General features: G+C 36.5%; 1 protein-coding gene across 1 annotated transcript; it reads left to right on the top strand.

Moving 5' to 3' along the window:
- The first annotated feature begins 27 nt into the window (after positions 1-27).
- On the top strand, positions 28-7,110 carry kcns3b (potassium voltage-gated channel, delayed-rectifier, subfamily S, member 3b). The gene is made up of 3 exons (XM_084433122.1): positions 28-129; positions 204-258; positions 5,627-7,110. The coding sequence occupies exon 3, from the start codon at positions 5,671-5,673 to the stop codon at positions 6,961-6,963; it is 1,293 nt and encodes a 430-aa protein (XP_084289248.1). The 5' UTR covers positions 28-129; positions 204-258; positions 5,627-5,670; the 3' UTR covers positions 6,964-7,110.
- The last annotated feature ends 13,256 nt before the right edge of the window (positions 7,111-20,366 follow it).

Here is a 20,366-nt window from a genome sequence, read left to right on the forward strand (position 1 = left end):
AGGTTAACGGGAAACTGTTGGCTCTTTGTAACCATAGTGATCATGTATTATTAAGTGAACGTTTCTTTTGAGTTTTGCGCTTTTTCAGACGTCAGTGCGGAAAGGCACAAATGATTTGAAGCCACGTGGGTAGGTATAGCAAAAAGTCGTTGATTTTTGTTATACATTTTTTTATTAACAGTAAGCATTGTCTCTTTTGCCAGTTTTGTTTGATGTCTTATTCTAGGTATGACTCATAGGGAGCACTGGGTCTAGATGGTAAGTTTCACCGTTAAAGGTCTGTTTCTCAGTAACTAAATGCTTTTGAATAATAAATGCTTGGATTCTCTAGCAGTAGGCTACTATACCTATATATATATATATGTATATATATATATATATATATATATATATATATATATATATATATATATATATATATATATATATATTTTTATGTTTCAAACATCCCAGTATTTTGCTATAGATGGTGGTACAAGTGAACGCAATATAAACGTGATTCAAGAGTCAATTAATTTGGCAACTGTTTTCTCAGGACATGTTATTTTCTGTTTTTCTATTTTAAGTAGGCCTATATTCCTTTTTTTATTTTTATTTTTTTATGTAAATATCATGTTTTCATATGTGTTCTTCGTGTTGTCATTTTTACTCTTACATTGCCGTTTCATCAATTGTTTTGCTGTTTAGCTGCTGAAAGCAATTTACAGATTATTTAAGTTAAGTTGCCTGTATTTATTTACCTTTGATAAGATTTAGGCTAATATATATATATATATATATATATATATATAAAAAGCTAGCCTATTCTCAAATCAGTGTCAATAAAATGTCAAAAACTCAGAACATTAAAACATAATCGGTGCATATTACTCATCTGTCATTATGTTAAATGCAGTGATGTATTCTGTTGCAGTGATGTCACCCTTTAAATATGTTGACCAACAGAATAAATAGACTAAACGAGACGTGTCGGTCTCTTCAAGTTTCGGTCTCTACACTGTAAAAAATATTTTTGCAATTTAGTTACTTCAACTTATTTTCGTGAGTAGAGATAACTAGATTGTCCAGACAACCAAAAAATTTAAGTTTTCTTATCCTCAACTAGACTGAAAGTTGAATGAACAACTTAAATTGTCATTTTTACTCAAAAATGTATGTTTAAACAACTGCACTAGATTTTCTGTTGAATTAACAAGTATAATTGTTATTTTAACTTATAAATGTAAGTTGAAACAACTGCACTAAATTTTACTTCACTACTCTAATGCTTTATTAGAAGTAAATTTACTTTGTAAACTAAACTTAGTAAACTAAACTTAATTTATCTATATCTTGCTATGGTAGACTGCATTAAAACCTAAACTTCAATTTTATTAGTGTGTACATTAAAAACATTACACTGTAAACCCCAATGTTGTCGTTAATAAAGAAATCAAGTTATCATAACTTAACATTACTTACAATAGCAAGTATTTGCATCAAAAACAACAGTTGAGTTTAATGTACTGATTTGGCAGCAAAAATATTTCAGATTAAGATTTTTAGTGTTATGAACTCAAAATGTCAAGTTATTTAAATGATTCCCTATGTGTCTGTTTAATATGATTGTGCCTGAAATTCTGCCTTGACAACACGCTGATTGGTCGATACACAAGGCAGTATTTTTTTGTGTTTGTTAATCGTGAATTTGCTGATGCCGGTATTTTCTGAGGCTGAGAAAACGTATGGTAAGTGTGAATTCATACAACTATTTTAAATAACATGTTTGCCAGAACATAACGTCAACATTTGTTCAATGTTCTAACAGTTTTTTTAACTGTATTTTCGAGACCGACGTTGTTTTCGAGCCGTTGTTTACTCCCGCTCCTGCTCCATTCAAATCTTGCGCGCTGGTAACGTCCGGTATTTTCCGTGAGATTTACATCAGACGAAGGTAAGTTTGAATTCATAAAATCATTGTAAATAACATGTTTACCACAAAACAACGGCAACGTTTTTCAATGTCATATTTGATCTGAACCGTATTTTCTAGCCCACTGCCTTCAGTTACTGCGTGCGCTGACATCGTCCAGTGTTTCGGACATTTATATCAGACGAGGGTAAGTGCAAATTCATAAATCCTTTTTAAATAGAGTATTTACCAAAACATAAGATTTGGTGTTGTTGATTTAAATTGAGTGCGTTTATGTTGTAAAATAAGTCTAGCTATCTTAGCTAGTTAGGTAACTGCTAACTGGTATGTTACTTAGCAACTGCCAACTACACACATTTCTAAGAAGTTAGTCATTAGTTAAATATTCACGTTTATTAATTAATGATAGCCAGTGTGCTTGAGTTGTTAACGTATTCTCCTTTGACAAATTAGTAGACACTTTCTTCTCAACTGTCCTCAGAGTCTTCAGAAACAGCACTGAAGGAAGCTGACTTTTGATTGATGTGAGGCAGACAAGGTAGAAAAGGTGTTTAAGCTACGTACTTAAAAATATATCATATTTGTTGAAGTGCTGTGTACATTTCACTCATTTTGTTTGTTTTAATGTTCTAGTAAGTGTAGAAATCTACCATGTACTTAGTTTTGATGTATGATGTAATGTACTGTGTATATATATATGATTGTTTTCAGGCCAGTTGGTAAAGCTGCCATTCTTCTCAAATACTGCTGCTCTTCAAAGAACAGTCATCCATCAGGTAACACACAGAAAGAGTTTTTGTTTGAATACCATTCAGTTTCCCAAGTTATCTTGTATTTTATTTAGTTAATGAAACGGCAAGAAAGCACTTTGACTTTTTGACTAATTTGTGTTCCGAAGATGAACGAAAGTCTTACAGGGTTGGAACAACACTTTTAATGCTTTTCATAGTTTCTTTTTGAAAGGGATGTTGTGAACAGGATGTTTCATTTGTTGGTATGTTGTGGGAGTGGCATTTTAGAGTGTTTAGTTTAATTGATGAATTTGTTGAAGCTTGAGAGCATAAATAATTGGTAACTTAGTTGATATTAAAATGGCATTTAAGCCAATTCATAGGTCTTTAATGTGTTAAACAATGTTTAAACGGTTTCTTTTGGAACAAAGGATGTTTCTATATTGAATGCTGTGGGGTGATCTTGTTTAATGTTATGTAACAGATTAATCCACAAGACATGCATTGAGACAGGTGTAAAACACCTTTACATGAGGTTGTTTTCTGCAATTTCATTGCAAAAAAAATTTGTATTGTATATAACACCTGATGTACTTGTTACATCATAAGAAGAATGGCATCTACGCTAATGTTAGTCTTTTTTGTTTATTCCAAGGTTTACTGAAGTCAGCCGGATCCGGGCCATATCCAGATCAGGTGGTGGACCTGTGCCTGGGCCCATCCACAACGCATCCCTGAAGTGCCAGCCTCATCAGCCCTGTGAAGGCCTCATCGACACGACAGCCATCAACACTGATCCTCAACAAACTCGTCTACATACCGGCGTGACTCCGACTTCCAATCAGGTGGAACTGGATAAATATTCTGAATGTTCTGATCCAGTCTGACTTCTGATCTGATATGCTGCCTGAATTGAATCATAATCATACACTGTTCGTTCTTTGACCAGAGGAGAACTGGCCCCGACTGAGCCTGTTTTTTTTCTCCATTCTGTCACCTGATGGAGTTTCTGTTCCTTGCCAATGTTGCCTTGGCTTTTGGCTTGCTTAGTTGGGGACATTTAATATTCAACAATATTATTGATCTGCCTTACTTAAGGTGGAAATGATGCAATTTTCTTCTAGAAACAAACTTTGTTGTATTATTTTCATGTTATCACTTTGAAGCTGCTTTGATACAATCTGTATTGTAAAAAGTGCTATATAAATAAAGGTGATTTAACTATTGTAAATTGTATCAGTGATTGTTAATTTTCCATATTTTTTTTAATCAAATTTATTTGACAAATGAATGTTCTAATAGTAATTAATTATTTTGTACTGCTGCAGGTTTCAAAACACCACTTTAGTTGGCTGAACTTATTGGATGTAGTTTAGAAAACTAATCTTTAGTTTGCTGAACTTATTGGATGTAGTTTAGAAAACTTAACTTTAGTTGGCTAAACTTAACTTTAGTTGGCTGAACTTAAATTCGAAGTTTACTTAACTAAATTAAATCAGTTCATTGTACTTTATAACTTGTCAGGTAAACTTTTCCAAATTTGTCAGGTACACTTTTACAAATAAGTTAGTTTAACTTAAAAAAAACCCATGCAAAAAGATAACAAAAAATAATGAGTTAAGTCAACAAAAGATTTTTTTACAGTGTACGAGAGGATCTGTTTACAGCAGGTGAGTTGAGGTCAAGGAAACCATGAGTTTAAATATTGTGTTCTAATTAATAAGTCCACACTTTGTGGACTTTTTTTCTGACAGAGCTCTTCAAGAAATATGTGCAAGAAATTATATATTTATTTGATTGATGGATTGAAAATGTTACTGATGAACAATCCTTCCGTCAAAAAGTCATGGCACACAAATGGCACAATTATCTGAAAATGCTCTGTCAGAGATTACACAAAATATTTGTAACATTCTTGCAAGCTTAAATGGCAGTCCAACAAAAAATTAAATTCTGTCATGAGTATAAAAGTACTATGCATTCATTTAAGATATTTCTTCTTATATAGAACCTTTTTGACAAAGTGCCCTCACCCTCTGGTACTCTTGGCGTGGCGGTCAAAAATGACAGAATTTTTATTTTCAATGAAATTAATGTGCTATATTTTAGTTTGGTAATGTTTTTTTATTTATTTAATATTTTGTATTTTTAGGGGATTATATTTACGCAGTAATTATAATAATTTTTTTTTACGTTTTGAGCATATAGACCTGAAAATTAAATTTCTAACTTAAACTGTCGTAAATATTGAATGCTTTAAAGCACAGACTTAAGTTTTATCTATTTTTAAAGACGACACTTGGCAGATTATTGCTGAAGTGAAAAAAGTTTTAAAAAGTGAACTTAAAAAAAAGTTACAGTATTTACGTTTATTGTTATGAAAAAAGCACAAAATTACTATTCATTTTTTTAATATGAAATCTATATTTTCAAAAACACGTTTTACTCTAAAACTGCAAGAAAATCAAAGCCATACATTTAAACATGTTGTGTTCCAAATGTGAGCTTGATATCTCAAAAATGAGCTTTCAGTAAGATTTTGTTTCGGGCAATACCAAAAGATTTTACTAGATGAAATTTGTCTCCCATTCATTTCCATTCATTTCCATTCATTTCCATTCATTTCCATTCATTTCCATTCATTTCTGTCTCCCATGTCATTTTTGACTGCGAAGAGCACAAGTGTGACTATTTTTTTCAGGACCATTTAACCTTTTCAAATCATGTCCATGATTTCTTGTGTGTTCACATAGCAAGTGCCAAAACCTAAAGACCCAAGTTTCACACCATTCCTATGAAGTAAAAAAAAACAAGAGCACCAGAATTGAGTCAAGAACCCTAGGGTTCTATATGTAACCCACATTAACTTTTTTCCCTAAGAGTTTAGTTATTGACCAATTTATCAACTGAGTTCATTAGCTGATTGATTTAACAGTTTTTAGTGTTGTTGATTTAGCCAACATCCACATTTCTGTATTTTCAGGAGAAAATGCAAGTAAATCATTGGCAAGACTTCCAGATACCACCATGATGTATGGACAAATTCTCCACCATGAAGGCAGGGAGGAAGATCTCATTAACCTCAACGTTGGAGGCATCCAGCACAAGGTGGAGCGCTGCGTTCTGCTCCGGTTCCCCAACACACGTGTGGGTCAGTTAATCCAGTGCTGCAGCGATGCCGCCATCTTGGAACTCTGTGACGACTACAGCCCCACTGAACGGGAATACTATTTCGACCGGAGCCCTCAAGTCTTCCTCTGTGTTCTGAATTTCTACCGTACAGGACACTTTCATGCTCTGGAGGAACTGTGTGTGTTTTATTTCAGCCAGGAGATCGAATACTGGGGCATTTGTGAGCTGGATCTGGAAGCCTGCTGTCTCGATTGGTTCCTTGAACGGAAGCAGAACGCTTGTGGCCGGTCTAGTAGTGGCGCGTCATCTGAAGATATCTCGGTTGTGAGCAGTGACCTGTGGAGGTTTGAGGGCACCTGGTGTTCAGAAGTGCGTAAGCTCATGTGGCAAACTCTTGAAGATCCCAGTCACTCCAAATGTTCCAAAGGTGTAGCTGTGGTTTCTGTCCTGGTCATTTTGACCTCCATTGTGGCCATGTGTATCCACAGTATGCCGGAATTCAAGCACCCAACTGACAGTGAGCATTCTGTCCTAGACTCTCTAGAGATCATCTGTATCCTTTTCTTCTCAGTGGAGTTTGCCCTGCGGGTCGTAGCAGCTCCTCGCCCATGGAGGTTTTTGGGAAACCCTCTGAACATGATTGACATCGCTTCAATCTTGCCTTTCTACGTGACGCTGGTCTTTGAAAGTTTGGACGAAGATGATGGGGAGGAAAACCAAAGTCTGGTCAACATGGGCAAGGTGGTTCAGGTTCTCCGGTTAATGAGGGTCTTCAGGGTCTTAAAGCTGGCAAGACATTCAGAGGGGGTGAGAGCATTTGGGGAAACTCTAAAGAACTGTCACAGTGAGGTGGGTCTCCTCATTCTTTTCATTACTGTTGGAATATCGTTCTTCTCAACTTTTATCTACTACAATGAAAAGGAAGACGCTTTGTCCAAACTCTCTTCCATTCCTGTTTGTTGGTGGTGGGCCATTATTTCAATGACAACAGTGGGATACGGAGATGTATATCCACAGACAGTGGCTGGGAGAATTGTAGCTACACTTTGCATTCTCTGTGGGATACTTATGGTTTCTTTACCCATCACCAACATCATGAACACCTTTTCTAAGTACTTTGAAAGAAATACACCTAGGAGGTGCCTTTCAGAAGCTAAACCATTGGAAAATGTCAACCATTCCCTGTGAAAATGTTGAAAGGCCGGCTTGCTTTTTGCAATCTTCAGAAACATTTAAGGAAAAGTCATTGTTATGTACATTATATATTGTATAGACACTCTATTAATCTTTACATGAATAAAAAATAATAATAAAGCCATCCGACATCTAGGGATCAAATACTTCGTCATGTTTCTAAAAACAATGCCAGATATTTGGGACTAGTAAATTAATTAGAAAGGCACCCACACAGTACAAGATAATTGGGCTGATTTTGGGCCCAATTCTCCCCTTCTGACAATCCTAGGTAAAGTCCCGATTATCTTGATGGTTCTACAGAATATTTAATCAGATTTTACTGTGGTGTGGTGTGATAAGAGTGACTGAATCTGCTCAGAAGAACGTCCAGCCCAGGCACATTAGAAAAACTTACCTGTGGCAACATTTTTGCAAAATGCAAAATACATTGCGTCCTGCACGTTTTACTACAGTTTCAAAGTGAAATGTCCAGTGAGAGATGAACGTGATGAACGTGAAACAGATGAACGTGAATATGACAGCATTTTATTACTTTGAAGTTCATACGTATCACCGCAGTTCTGAATTGCTCTAAAAGCTCATGCTCCATTTTAAAATAACGTACACCTATACTAAACTCTAAACCTACCTTATAGTGTTAACAAAAGCAAATGTGACATAATAACGCAATCGTAACTATGGTATTTTATTTTTTTAACTCTTGTCTTATCTTTCACGGGATTCGTATCCAAGCTCTCTGCATCGCAAGTACAATTCTGTACAACTGAGCTACCGAATTAGCTTAGTAAGTCAGTAAAACCAAACATATGGAGCTGGTTAATGATGCAAACTCCAAAAAATATTAGTTTACAAATCATGCACCATGGTAAAAGTGTTTTGAGGTCATAATATAATTGTGCAAGGAGCCACATGAAAACAAGTCTTTATTAATCCATAATTTGCCCCTGTAATTATAATTGTGTGTGAAAACTGTTTTACTGCCTCTATAGCACACAAACATCTTATTTTATCTGTATTTTTTAGTGTTTGCTCATCTGCAATACATCTCTGAGACATTTCCTGTCAGATGTCAAATAGACATCTAGAAGATGTCTGTAAGATGTTTATGGTTTAGAATGTATGTAAAACTGCTCATTCTTAGATGTTTATCAGATATATTTACACAGCAGGTGTTTTCCAGATCTCCAGATCTTTAGCAGACATCTTACAGACGTACATGTGCTGTTCATTTCTGTTATAAACTGCAGTGATATGTACGTATTGGTACGTATTTTGTGTTTTACAAAAATGTTGCCACAGATACGTTTTTCCAATTAGCCTGTGTTGCGAATGTTTATTTTCAAGTAAATTATGACAGAAGAAATGAAAACAAGCAGCACAATTCTTTCTTTTCTTCAAAAAAGTTTAATAGGAGTTCTATGTACAACAAATTATCATATTTAATATTCAATTATTCAAAGAGGCAGATTGATCAAATCTGAAATTAGGCAGAATACTGAAGCAAAACTAAAGCAGAGAAGGACCAAAACCCTTCATACAATCCTCATCTGCAAAAACCCCAACTTTTCATATTTAGAGATATGAATATGACTCAATAAATTATAAATAAAAAGGCAAATTAATTGTACAAATACCAAACTATTTGTAAAATGCCAAAACAACTAACAGCAATGAAACATCAAATCATACATTCAGTTTTTGTTACGATCCTGCATGCTGTCATAGCTTTATAAAATAATCTTGACAAAGTTCAAATAATCATGGGTTAGAGCAAAAAAAAATTAAAATTAAATTAAATTAGGCATATATTCATTTATCAATATAGGCTATGTATTTTTATATAAATAATGTATATTTGGCATTAGATTCATCCTCATTATTGATATATTTAATGATTCAAAACAAGTTTGAAGCTAAACCATTCTCAAAACTCTCTGTTATAGCCCATTTATGAGAGGTCTCATGTATTCAAACAACATTACATCAGATGTGCTGGAAAAAAAAAGAGTGCATCCCTCCCCCTGATGAATTGGTTATGAAAAACTAAGACCAGAGTATTTTCATATTAGTGTTATGGTTAACCTTTGAGAGTAAAAACTGTAAATACATAGCAAAACTGCCTGTAATCTCCCCTCACACTCAGAAACGTCATCACAGCACCACAGACAGATCTCAACATCCTGCTTTGTACAAGACTTTGATTATTCTGAGCATTTTAACCCTTAAATGCATGAATGTTTCGCCAATCATTATTACGAATTCGGGTCTTTAGGATTACGGATCTCTAACACGGATGGATATCTACCTGTCACGATAATATAAAACTCTCCTGATATGAGAGTAACAATAAAAGAAGAATAAAATATAGCATATTTTGTTACCTTTTGGTTAATTTTGAGCAGATGTTTAATATCATCATCACTGTCCTCGTCAGAGCTTATTTCGCAGTACATTTAGCATCTGGCTCACATTCGCAATTTGAAACATATTTTCAAAACAATCATTTTCATGTCAATATTTTGATCGCTGACAGCTTTTTCACCAGATCCACCATCAAGTGACAGTGACACTAATATTTGATTGTGTTCAGTACTTGATCTGCAGTAAATCGCTGAGCCATTTCAAGATTTGCTGATGATATTTCCTATTCTTTTGTTTTCTGTCTGCAGTAACTATGAGTGAAACGTCACTTCATCATTGTGTATCAGACATTGACACCTTCTGGAATAAAGGTGAATTGAACTTATTCAGTCATCAAAGATTAAATTATTGTAGTGCAGAAAAAAATATATACTTACACTGTTACACATCTCGGGTCATTAGCGACCCCATTCAATTTTGACAAAAAATGTTTGTGAAAACAGGCATCCTTTTATATTTTTTTCTTGTTATAGTGTTTTATAACAAATATATTGAGGAATATCACAAAGACTGATGATTTTAAAAAATGAACAAGGAGGAGGGTAGTGAATGAAGTCCTGGGTCACTAAAGACCTGTTTAAGGGTTAAATGGAAAGAATCACTATTTTCACAGTCTACCAAAGCGAGGATGTTAAATTGTGTCTGTGCCACGATCTTTAAATGAAACCATTCAGGTTATTGCTGAACAGGCAGCGAAACATCTATACTGAAGTTCTACACAGCTGAACACTCACTCGACTGCCTACGATATTGTGATTTCTAAGCAGAAAAGCCTTGAATAACTGACAAATGAAAAGGAAAGGTGGAGTGTGGTGGAGTAGAGAACAACTGTTAAAAGGTATGATTTTTATGTTTAATTTTGTAATCATAAGTACAATCTTAAAAAGATAATGGTGCCGTTTGGAGGGTGGACAGTGAGGCCTATACACTACTGAACATATTGTTTCTGTGTGAGAGCGAGTGTATTCATGTTGATTGTCCTGGTAAAACCAATCCGTGCCTATATGAATCCAACACACCTCTATGACAAAAGCACCAGTTTTAATCTCTCAAATGTCTCAATGTATTTTTAAACAGCTGTTTACATTGTTTCACATTTTCAGTAAAAGAAATAACAGCATTATTCATAGAACAATAACTGTATTTGCATTATGGAGGAACTGACCCTCAAAGAGGAGAATCGGAAACTAACAAAACCTATTAAAGGGCTTCCCTGCAGTACGTCAGTAAACTGAAAGTGGCAGCGCAGTTTTTTTTTATTATTATTTTTTTTTATGATGTAATGCATTTGCTATACGTCTACACTGTACATCTGTGCACACACTGGCCACAACTTTATAAAATGTTTTATAGGTGAGAAATGTCCTCAGGGGAAGTGGTGAATAAATAAACTCACGACCATGTTGAAAAGAGCAGCGTTGCTGGTCACCAGCATGTTGTGTTTTAGATGCGGTGAGTGTCCCTTCTTAACTAGCTTAACCAGCAGGACTTCCTACTGCCCTACAAATGCAATAACTACGGCAATAAATGACGTGATTGATTTATTTGACTTTTTTTGAACTCTTTCCCCACCCTCGATTGAATTTTCTGTAAGTATGGTAGGGAGCGCTATGACAACTTCTGAAAGAGTACAGAATCTCGAGATTCAAATCACAGACAAAAAAGAAACAAGCGATAAAAGCATTGCTTATGCAAGTTGTAGTATTTTTTTGTTTTTTTAAATCAATGTTGTTGCTAATTGTAACTTCTAACTGTAACTAACATTCAACTGTTGATAAAAAAGAATGCATGAAGCTAGAATAATATATTTTTGTTTTGTTTAAAAGCAGAGGCTCTGTTGTTTCTTTTGATATATTGCATGCTCAGATATTCATACAACAACACAATGTTTTGTGAAAAAAAAGAAACGCTGGCGGGGAAAGAGTTAAAATCCATTTTCTCTTTGAATTTGAGCATAGTTGAGCCAAATCAGACAGTTCAGAGTCTAAAAGACTCAAAAAAAAAAAAGAAAAAAAAAAAAGAAGTAGGACCACCGTGATTTTGCCAATATTTTATGTTTCTGGGTCAACATATTTCGTTGATCCTGGAACAACATTCCTGTCCAAAACCACAGTCCTAACCCTACCCCTAAATCTAACCCTACCCACAAGTTATCCCTAAACTCAGAGGGAATCATAGCTGAATAATACTGATGTAGAAGCACCTAACCCTGGTTGTAAGCCTAAACTTGACATAAATTCTAAACTTGTCCCTCAAATTTGATTGGTTGATTAATCAATGTTGATTGGTATTCCAGGATCAAAAAAGATGGTGATCCAGAAACATGTTGAAATCACGTTCACCGTCAAACAGCTTCACAACACGTCTCACGTTTGTAGTACTTGTCACTGGTGAACAGCAAAGCTATGTTGGTCCACTAGCTAGACCAGCATCATACCAGCTCTACTCTGTCTTTTCAACAGGGTTACAAGGCCTATTTTGTTATTCCCCAATAAAATATATGCACAAAAATGGGTAAAAGAAAGTTTCTGTGAATAAGTGTCTCTTATGAAATTCAAAAAGTCAGACTAGAGCTGCTGCATAGTAGAAAGGCATGACAAATAGCTCTGTTTGCCTTGAACTGATCGCAGAGAGACTCTACAAGTGCCAGTGTAGTGTCCTGCCATTAATACCACACACTAAGAGGTAATGACACCATGTGCCTGCCATGTATTTATACACTATTGCACATTCTGGCAAGTCTGGTAGAGTGTGTAAGCACGCAAGAGGAGGACACTGGCATTTAGTCTAATACTGTGTATTGTGTTTAATAGAGATGAACAATGTGAAGCCCTCATGTGTCCGTCATAACAGAGGACAGATATAGAACAAAACTAAAGTTTCCTGCATTTGACACTTTTCTCAGTCATAAGGTGCGGTCACACTTCAGACGTCACAATGAATATGGGCAACCGGATATGATGTCAGTAGTTGTTAATAAATAATAAATCACAAATAACTCGTAGCCTACATTTAAAATCAACTCGGGCTCATTGGAAAAATATGCCTGTTGCGACAAAATTACATAATTTTTGGGACACTTTCAAAGTGAAATATCCAGCGAGTGGTGCCAAAGGCTTTTTTAGTTTTATCCGAAACAGATGAACGTTACTTTAGCAATGTTTTATTACATTGGTTGTTTTACATACTGTATTGCCGCAATTCGTAAATGAAATTTCCGGAGAATGGCGCTAAAAAGTGAATGCTCTATCGTATTCTAAAATAACGTACCACCTACACTAAACTCGGACTTAAACCTAATCGATAGTGTTAATGAAAGCAAATGTGAAATAAAAGCACATTTGCTAAAGCCTTGATATTATTGTTTGCTTCTACAAGTCTTTAAGCTCTTTTATTGAGTGTTGTGATTCGTGTTTCACAGTACTTGAACAGTACCTGATAATCTGTGCCTTTAATCATAATTTGCATGAAAAGGAAATACAAGTTTTTGGTGTTTTATATCCACTAGTGCAGTTGCAATCTGCAGTGAATAGTATGTATATTGCACAAATATAGGTAGAGGGAGAGGCACATTTTTTTCAATGAGCATATGTTGCTAAAATGTTAAATGTTATATTTTATCTACTCCACCTTTCTATAACATACAGGTCTGAGGTTTGCATTCTTGGAACTGAAGACTTTTCATTAAATGAATGAGTCACTCACCTGTATTCACATTCATATGAATGCAAGTGAGTGGAACACAAAGTGTAATGTGACCGCACCTTCAGACTTAAACTTTGATAATACACTATATTAATACTCTTAATCACTTTTTTATTTATTTATACTGAACACATCACTATCACACAGTCCTGATCAAATATAGAACCCACGATAGACCCACACGATAATCCAAGAGATGAAGCAAAAAATTCTCATCATAATGTCACCCGCTGGACAACGATCCAACGATCATGCATCTGTTTTAACATCTTTGAGCCCCTAAATGATCTGAAATGCATGAAAAGAAACAATACTGCAGGGTTTCGCCAGTCTTTGACCATAAGCGACATTTCCTCTGCATAGGTCATATCTCATGCAAATCATTTTAAGTCTCCAACACTGATTATAAGGCACCTATGGATGTTTCCACCTTTTATAATCACCGATATCTGCTAGATCTCTACTTTAAAAAAAAAAAAAAAAAAAAACAGACACATGGCATGTGTCAGGTGATGGCACTCTACAACTATTTACATTTACACAAGCAGTGATACATATATGCCACAACTTGTCCGCACTGCCTAAACACATTATTCCATTACAATATCTTTTAAAACAGGGCTGGATGTTTGTGTTTGAAAAAGGGACCTAGTTGTAATATACTCTTAAGTTTAAATAAAAGATGCAAATCATTGAGAAAAACACCTGTCCAGTGGACTATCATATTTCAGCTGTTGTCTATTCATATAAAATGTGCAAGATGATAACTGTACCTCAATGTACATATTTAGCAGCAGTTGGTAGCATGTCAATGTCTTTCCTCTGGGTGACTTACAGTTGCCGCGAAGGGAAACGCAACAGCCGCAAAGAAGAACCTCAAGCACAACATTTCTGAATCCACCTTTCCCAGAGAAATTCCTCTCAAGCTATTTGGACTAATTGGAAAGCGCTGATTGTTTCTCTGTGTATGTGGTGCTTTCAATACATTGAGACAAGAATTGAGACAGCAATACAGAGCCACTACAGTATGTAAAAGCACAGCATTACACACTCATCATATCTCACTTCAGCCTTATTCTTCAATAACATTGTGTTTCTTAAAGGGATAGTTCACCCTAAAATGAAAAGTCTATCATAATCATATCATTTAATGGAATTATTTTGCTGAATGTCCTGGCTGCTTTTGTCTTTGCATTGAGGTATGGTGACCCAGACTGTCAAGCTCTAAAAAGGACAAAAATATATTCATGCACTATATTTATGCTCTTAAACATGAAAAGGATATTATATTTTCCATCTGCTTACTTTCACATCACAGATCAGGTGTGTGTTTGCCGTAACGGCAAAACATTAACCACCGTAGTATGTTTGTGCCGTTATTGTTATAGTTGTGGTGTGGACACTGCTGTTCTTTTACATTTTTTACATCTTTATCGTTATCATTATGATCCCTGATGTGGGCGGGCCTTTAGTTCTGTAGGCTTTATATGTTGTTCTCTTCAAAAACGGCATTGATTGTTGACATGCAAAAACATATAGAATGAAATGTAAAGATATTTAAATGGAATGAAGGATATAGAATGTACTGCATGTTAGCTTGGATATTGTGCTCAAGAGCTTGATTTATTTAAGTCCATGTCATGCTAACAATAAACTATGCTTCTAACTACAAGTCGAGAACTGTAGTTCCAACCACACAAGTTTGCAGTGCTGTTTGCAATTAAAAATATGGTTTCAGGAAATGGTAAATCGTTGAAGTGTTAATAATGACGGAACTTGCGACCATAGTTGATGCTTTTGGGGAATGCACCCCAGTATAGTTGCTAGTGACTGGGGCTGTGTTGGTTCAAGTGAAATGGCGTTTATGTTTTAGAAAATTTTGCTTAAAACCTTCCCATAAAAAAAAATGGCAGATTTCAAATGTTCTAGTCTCAGCCTTAGATGTCACGCCCACGGGCTGGTAGCTGAACGTCTGATGCATATGGCACACAAAATGGGAAACGCTTTTGTCATCTGATTGATTGAATTCTCCAGGATTTCTGGGAGATGTATTTGTCACATTCTTTAATGGTCTGCCTGGAAACAAAGCCGTTGTGACAAAAGAAAGCCCTTATGGAAAAAGAAAGCCATTGTATTTACAACTGTGACAATTAGCGCTTATCAGGATCACTGGATTTTCAAAAGTATGTGAAGTTCACAGAAGCATGTGCCATTGTTGCAGTAAACTTGCACAACGTTCTTGAATTAATTTCATTTGGAGCCCCTTAATGGACATGGTGGTGGAAAAAAAAAGTTTTCAATGCTTTTGTGTTCACTCACAAAACCTTTTCGTTCCCTCACAAAACTTTTGCGTTCCCTCGAGAAACTTTGCCGTCGCTTGCAAAGAACTCAAATGTTCCTCGGGGGAATGCAAACATTTTGCTAGTGAACGCAAAGTCTCTCAGGATAACACATTTGAGAGAGAACGCAAAAGCATTAACACATTTTTTATCTTATTTTTATTTATTTATTACCATGTCCCTTGAGGGTCTCCACAGAATTGCATGCCGGTCTTTAATTGTGAAGACATCGACTTCGCATGTCAATCAGAAGGCCTCCGGGCGGTCCTTGGCCAATGAAAGGAGCTATGGAGTCCAGACCTTCTGCTGCCAGTCGGAAAGTCTGGCTACGCAAGACCAACAGTAGTCCTGCACCATTTAAGCAAATGCCATTAAGAGGAAATATCTCCTACTTTTTTGCCTTTTTTAAATCTTCCCAGTTAATGGTCACCATCCTTTTTAAATGAGCGGCCTAAAAATTAGCTAAATAACACATTTTGTGTTCAATGGGAAGCAAAAACCAATAGGGTTCTGATTGACATATTGTAAAGATGAGGAGATGATCATAAGTAGATTTTTGGTTGAACTATCCCTTTCCTTTAACCATAGCTGTAAACAAATTATTACCAAATTCACTGGTTTCCCCATACAACAAATAAGAGTTTAATAAATTTTTTAATGAGCGCAACGTTATTGGCAGTTCCTTCTCTTCTTCTTCTTTTTTTTTTTTTTTTTTTTTGCAAGAGCAGGGCAGTACATTCACAATGCTTTCTGTTTAAGATGTTGTAAGGCTGCCAGGTAAAGGAAATAGCTAAAAAGCCAGGATTTATTTGCTGCCTTATAACGCCTTATGAATGTAAGCAACAGTAACGCTAAGAGGATAGACTACCGCTAGTGACGTAAGTAAGCAGCCCTCTCTGGGATAATTAGGCCTGGAACCAGGGGGGAAAAAACCCGGAATCATTTTATGCACAGTTAAAATTGTGGCAGTAAAGGGAAAAATAACTGTAAATGTTGTATTTACAAGTATAAGGTATTGATTCTAATGCTGCTGTTGGTTTTTATGAAGTCCACAATTAATGTAATAAAGAACCTCAAGCCAAATTTACAAATAAAAAGGGGGCATTGTTGCCACCCCTCCAAAAAAAAGGTATTTAAATTCAACAATTCATCATAGAGACCTCTGTCTATTGCACATCCGGGTTTCTGTTCTCGAAGGTGACAAGGCAAATGGGCACATCTTTGTGCAAATGCTGGACCGAAAAGTGTGATATACAAAAAACATAACTGTCTAACCTAAAATAAATCTTATTTCTTTTCAACAAACCAGTGACCATAAATATGATAATCCGAGATGCATTGAGACACTGTTAAACCTCCCTTTAAAAAAGTCCACAGGTGGTTTATAGTGCTGTGCAGAAAGGAGAGGAGAGGGGCTTCTACATTTTAGAGTATAAAGCAGCACCATTTACAGTAATATTATTAAAGTTTCTTTTGCACCTTTATATATCACAGACTACCTTGAGGGTGAATGTTGAAGAAGATTGGTGTTGTAAATACTTCTCTGTAAATGTTTTTTTTTGTGTGTAGAACCGGTGGTCAGTTAATGAAAGTCAAGCTGTTACTTTATGACTGAATGATATCAAGGCCTTTTTGGGCTGAATGAACTTTAAACCTTAGTCATTGAATAAAAGGATTTCTTTAAAAAAATCTCTTGACAGTGCAGTTTAGTCCAGAACAAGATTAAATCTGTTAATCCTGAAGCTAAACCTAAATTGAAGTCTAGAAGCAATACCTTCATGCAAATCCCCAAATGCGATAACATCACGAGGATCAAGATCAACATTTCCGTTGGAAATACAAATGTGGATAATTTAAGAAGTAAAACTGCTGTGTACATCTTTTCAAGAAGTAGAAACTTTATAATTTAGTTTGCAAACTAATCTTAATTTTGCTTATTTAAATCTAAACGCCACATAAAGTCAAGTTTAGAGTCATTTTATGTTTGATTGTGGGAATAATGTTGTTGATGAAGTGACTATGCTGTGACGTTTTGTGCCAGTGCTATAGAATACATATTCTGAAAGGAGTGTTAACTGTGCCTATGCTGAGGGTTACACTAGGCTTTGTTCAGACAGGTAGCAAAAATATTTTTTGGAATCCGATGTTTCCAAACTACAGTACATCCAAATGAGATCTGAAATCAGATTAAAATATTTTGCAATGTACCTGAAGAGTCAGATTACATTTCAAGTACTTTTTTCATCATTCCTGCAGTGTTGCATACTGAATGACTCTTTCTTTTTATTTATTTTCCTCATATAATGAATTAAGTGACATTCTATGGTGCCCCTAATGGGACATTAGATGGAAATTAGATGGAAAATTTGGATTTCAATGCATTCACAAAAATGTTGCATTTTCTCGCAAAACTTTTGCGTTCCCCCAAAACTTTGCGTTCACCTGCAAAAAGCATTGAAATACAGTTTCCTTTTCAAAGTGGAACTCAGCACTGCGTCGTAGATCGATGCTATGGGGAATGCTATCAGTGTCCAACGATATTCCATGACGGCACTAGCAGACTGCCCGCAAGTATAAGAGGGTGCCTGTAATACACGTCATCAGCTTTTTTGTCTTCAGGAGCTGCTTGTTTGTATACTTGTGTAAGATAAACGCTGGATGTGCTCATTGTGTTGCATTTGCCGTAAGATCTGTTCTTGCTTTATTCTTTCCTGAGGGATGAGAATATAGCGTTTGCATGGAGTGTGTGTGGCTAGAAAGAATAGGCTGCACTCATGGTGATGCATTCATGGTAAGAAACTCTGTTATCGTTTGAATCTCTCTAAACAATATAAGATTCTAGCGTATGTTTGGAGTGTGTTCAGCTTTCGAGGGAATGTGATGCATTCGCCGTAAGAAGCTCCACCCTGGCTTGACTCTCGAGGGATGAGAGTCTTGAGTTTGATAATGTGGCGGGTCTAATAATAATGTGGCGGGGATTAGATGCAGAAAGAGTTGAGGTAAGTGTTATTAAGATAATAATAATAATAATAATAATAATATCTGCTTCCTCCGCTGCCCCGCACTTTCCATATTGAGGTGATGAAGGCTTCAGAGCTATATCTCTCCTGGTGTTGCATCCTCTGTGAAGGCTCCCACCTTGCCAAAAGAGCGAGTGTGTTCAGCTCTGGAGTGGGCGGAATGTGCTCTCTGTTTTGTGCCGCTTTGAGGGCGGGAGGCCTGGGAGACCTTGCTCACCATGAAAAAAAAGATGTTGCAAGTGCTCCATGCCTGCCTTTTGTGGCAGCGTGCTCCTCTGGAGCCTTGATATAAAAGCAACCATTGCTGAAGTGGCACAGGAATGGAGCAGGTTTTTGGTTAAAAGAAAAACAGGAATCGGAAACCGCTCTCTCTGTCGCTTGTTTCATAGTGTACGCTAAAGTATTGCTTGGTTACTTATGCATGCAGGTACGTTTTTGGCAAGATACTTTCACCCGGCCCCCAGGGTGAGACTGGTTAATTGTCTCTGGAAGACATCCAAGGTTGAGCTATATTCTCTCCTATCTTATGGTCTAAAGGAGAATTATGCTCCCCTGTGAATGGGTATCTTAATAAGTTACCCTCTTAAGTGTTGATGCAGGGCGAACTGGGTTATTTAGGGCAGTATAGATTCCCTTCTTTTCCCTTCTACACTTCAACTACGGTTGGGTGTTGAAGTAGGAATGTATGATCCCCTTTTGGATGGGTGCTTCATAGGCCTCACTAATATGGCCCATGTTCAATACTATAGCTGGTCCTGGAAGAAGTGCCTTAATTCAAGTCAGGGTTGAGCTGCTCTCCCCCAGTGTAATGTTTATTTATTTATTTTTAAAGTAGAGAATAAGCTTCCCTGCAGCCTCCTTGGGGTTAGAGAATGGCGGATGATAACTATTGGCAAACTGCAGCCTGCCTTTCTCTTGTCTGGGACATATCTTCCTTTTGGATGTCCCTAAGGGTTGATGCAAGGCGAATGGAGTTATATAGGTCTGTATAGTTTCCCTCTACTTTGTTTACCTCCCTTTCCAACTACTGTTGGGTCTTGAAGTAGGGATATAGCTCCGCTTTGGAAGGCTCTACTATGGCCCTGATTTGACAATGCTAACAAGTAGAGGAAGTTTGCCTGCCGGTGTCCCTCCTTGTTATCTGTCATATACTATGGTCTGGTGCTAAAATAAAAAGATGAAGCGCTAGCTATAGTAGGGCTTTGGTAGAGTGCAATTTCCCTGTGGAAGTAGCAATTTGTATGCCCTCCCTCCTGTTGTTGGGTCTTAAATTAGGGTCTATTTGCTCCCCTTTGGTGGGTTTCACAAGCAGGGTGTGAGCGCACTCCCCTAATTATTCCAGGGTATTTAAGTAGAGCTGGAGCTCCCCTGCAGTTTCCCTAGGGGTTGATTTTCATGGCGAGAATCTTTGACAACTATATTTTGCCACTCGTATTAGCATCCCTTCTGATGAAAATTTGGGTTGCATTCTCGCCCTGGAAGTAGTGGTAATATCCAAGATCGTTGCTGAAAATATTCTCCCTTTGGTGGATACTCCCTAAGGGCTGTGTCAAGGCAAAAGAGACTGACATAGCTGAGCCATTTATTCCTTAGAGCTCTACTCTTGGGGCCTCATAAGGCTGACGCCTGACCCACAAGGGAGGAAGGAAGGTTGTAATGGATGGGCCCCTTTTTGATGCTCTGACTCCAGTTAAGTAATCCATTGAGTCAACTTATGCTATGCCTAATATGTTTGTGCATATTCACAGCTTAATGAGGCAGGCATTCCCTCAGCATGGCGTAGTGGGTATTTGTTCCCCATAGCGTCAATCCAAGAAGCAGTGTTGACTTCCACTTCGAAAGGGAACGTCTCAGGTTACAACTGTAACCATGGTTCCCTGAGAAGGGGAATGAGACACTGCATCTCATT

The sequence above is a fragment of the Rutilus rutilus genome (assembly GCF_951802725.1).
Source record: "Rutilus rutilus genome assembly, chromosome: 15".
NCBI lineage: Eukaryota > Metazoa > Chordata > Actinopteri > Cypriniformes > Leuciscidae > Rutilus > Rutilus rutilus.

Bases quoted from the DNA above. Each gene is read 5' to 3' on its own strand.
- kcns3b (XM_084433122.1), top strand. From the start codon at position 5,671: ATGATGTATGGACAAATTCTCCACCATGAAGGCAGGGAGGAAGATCTC.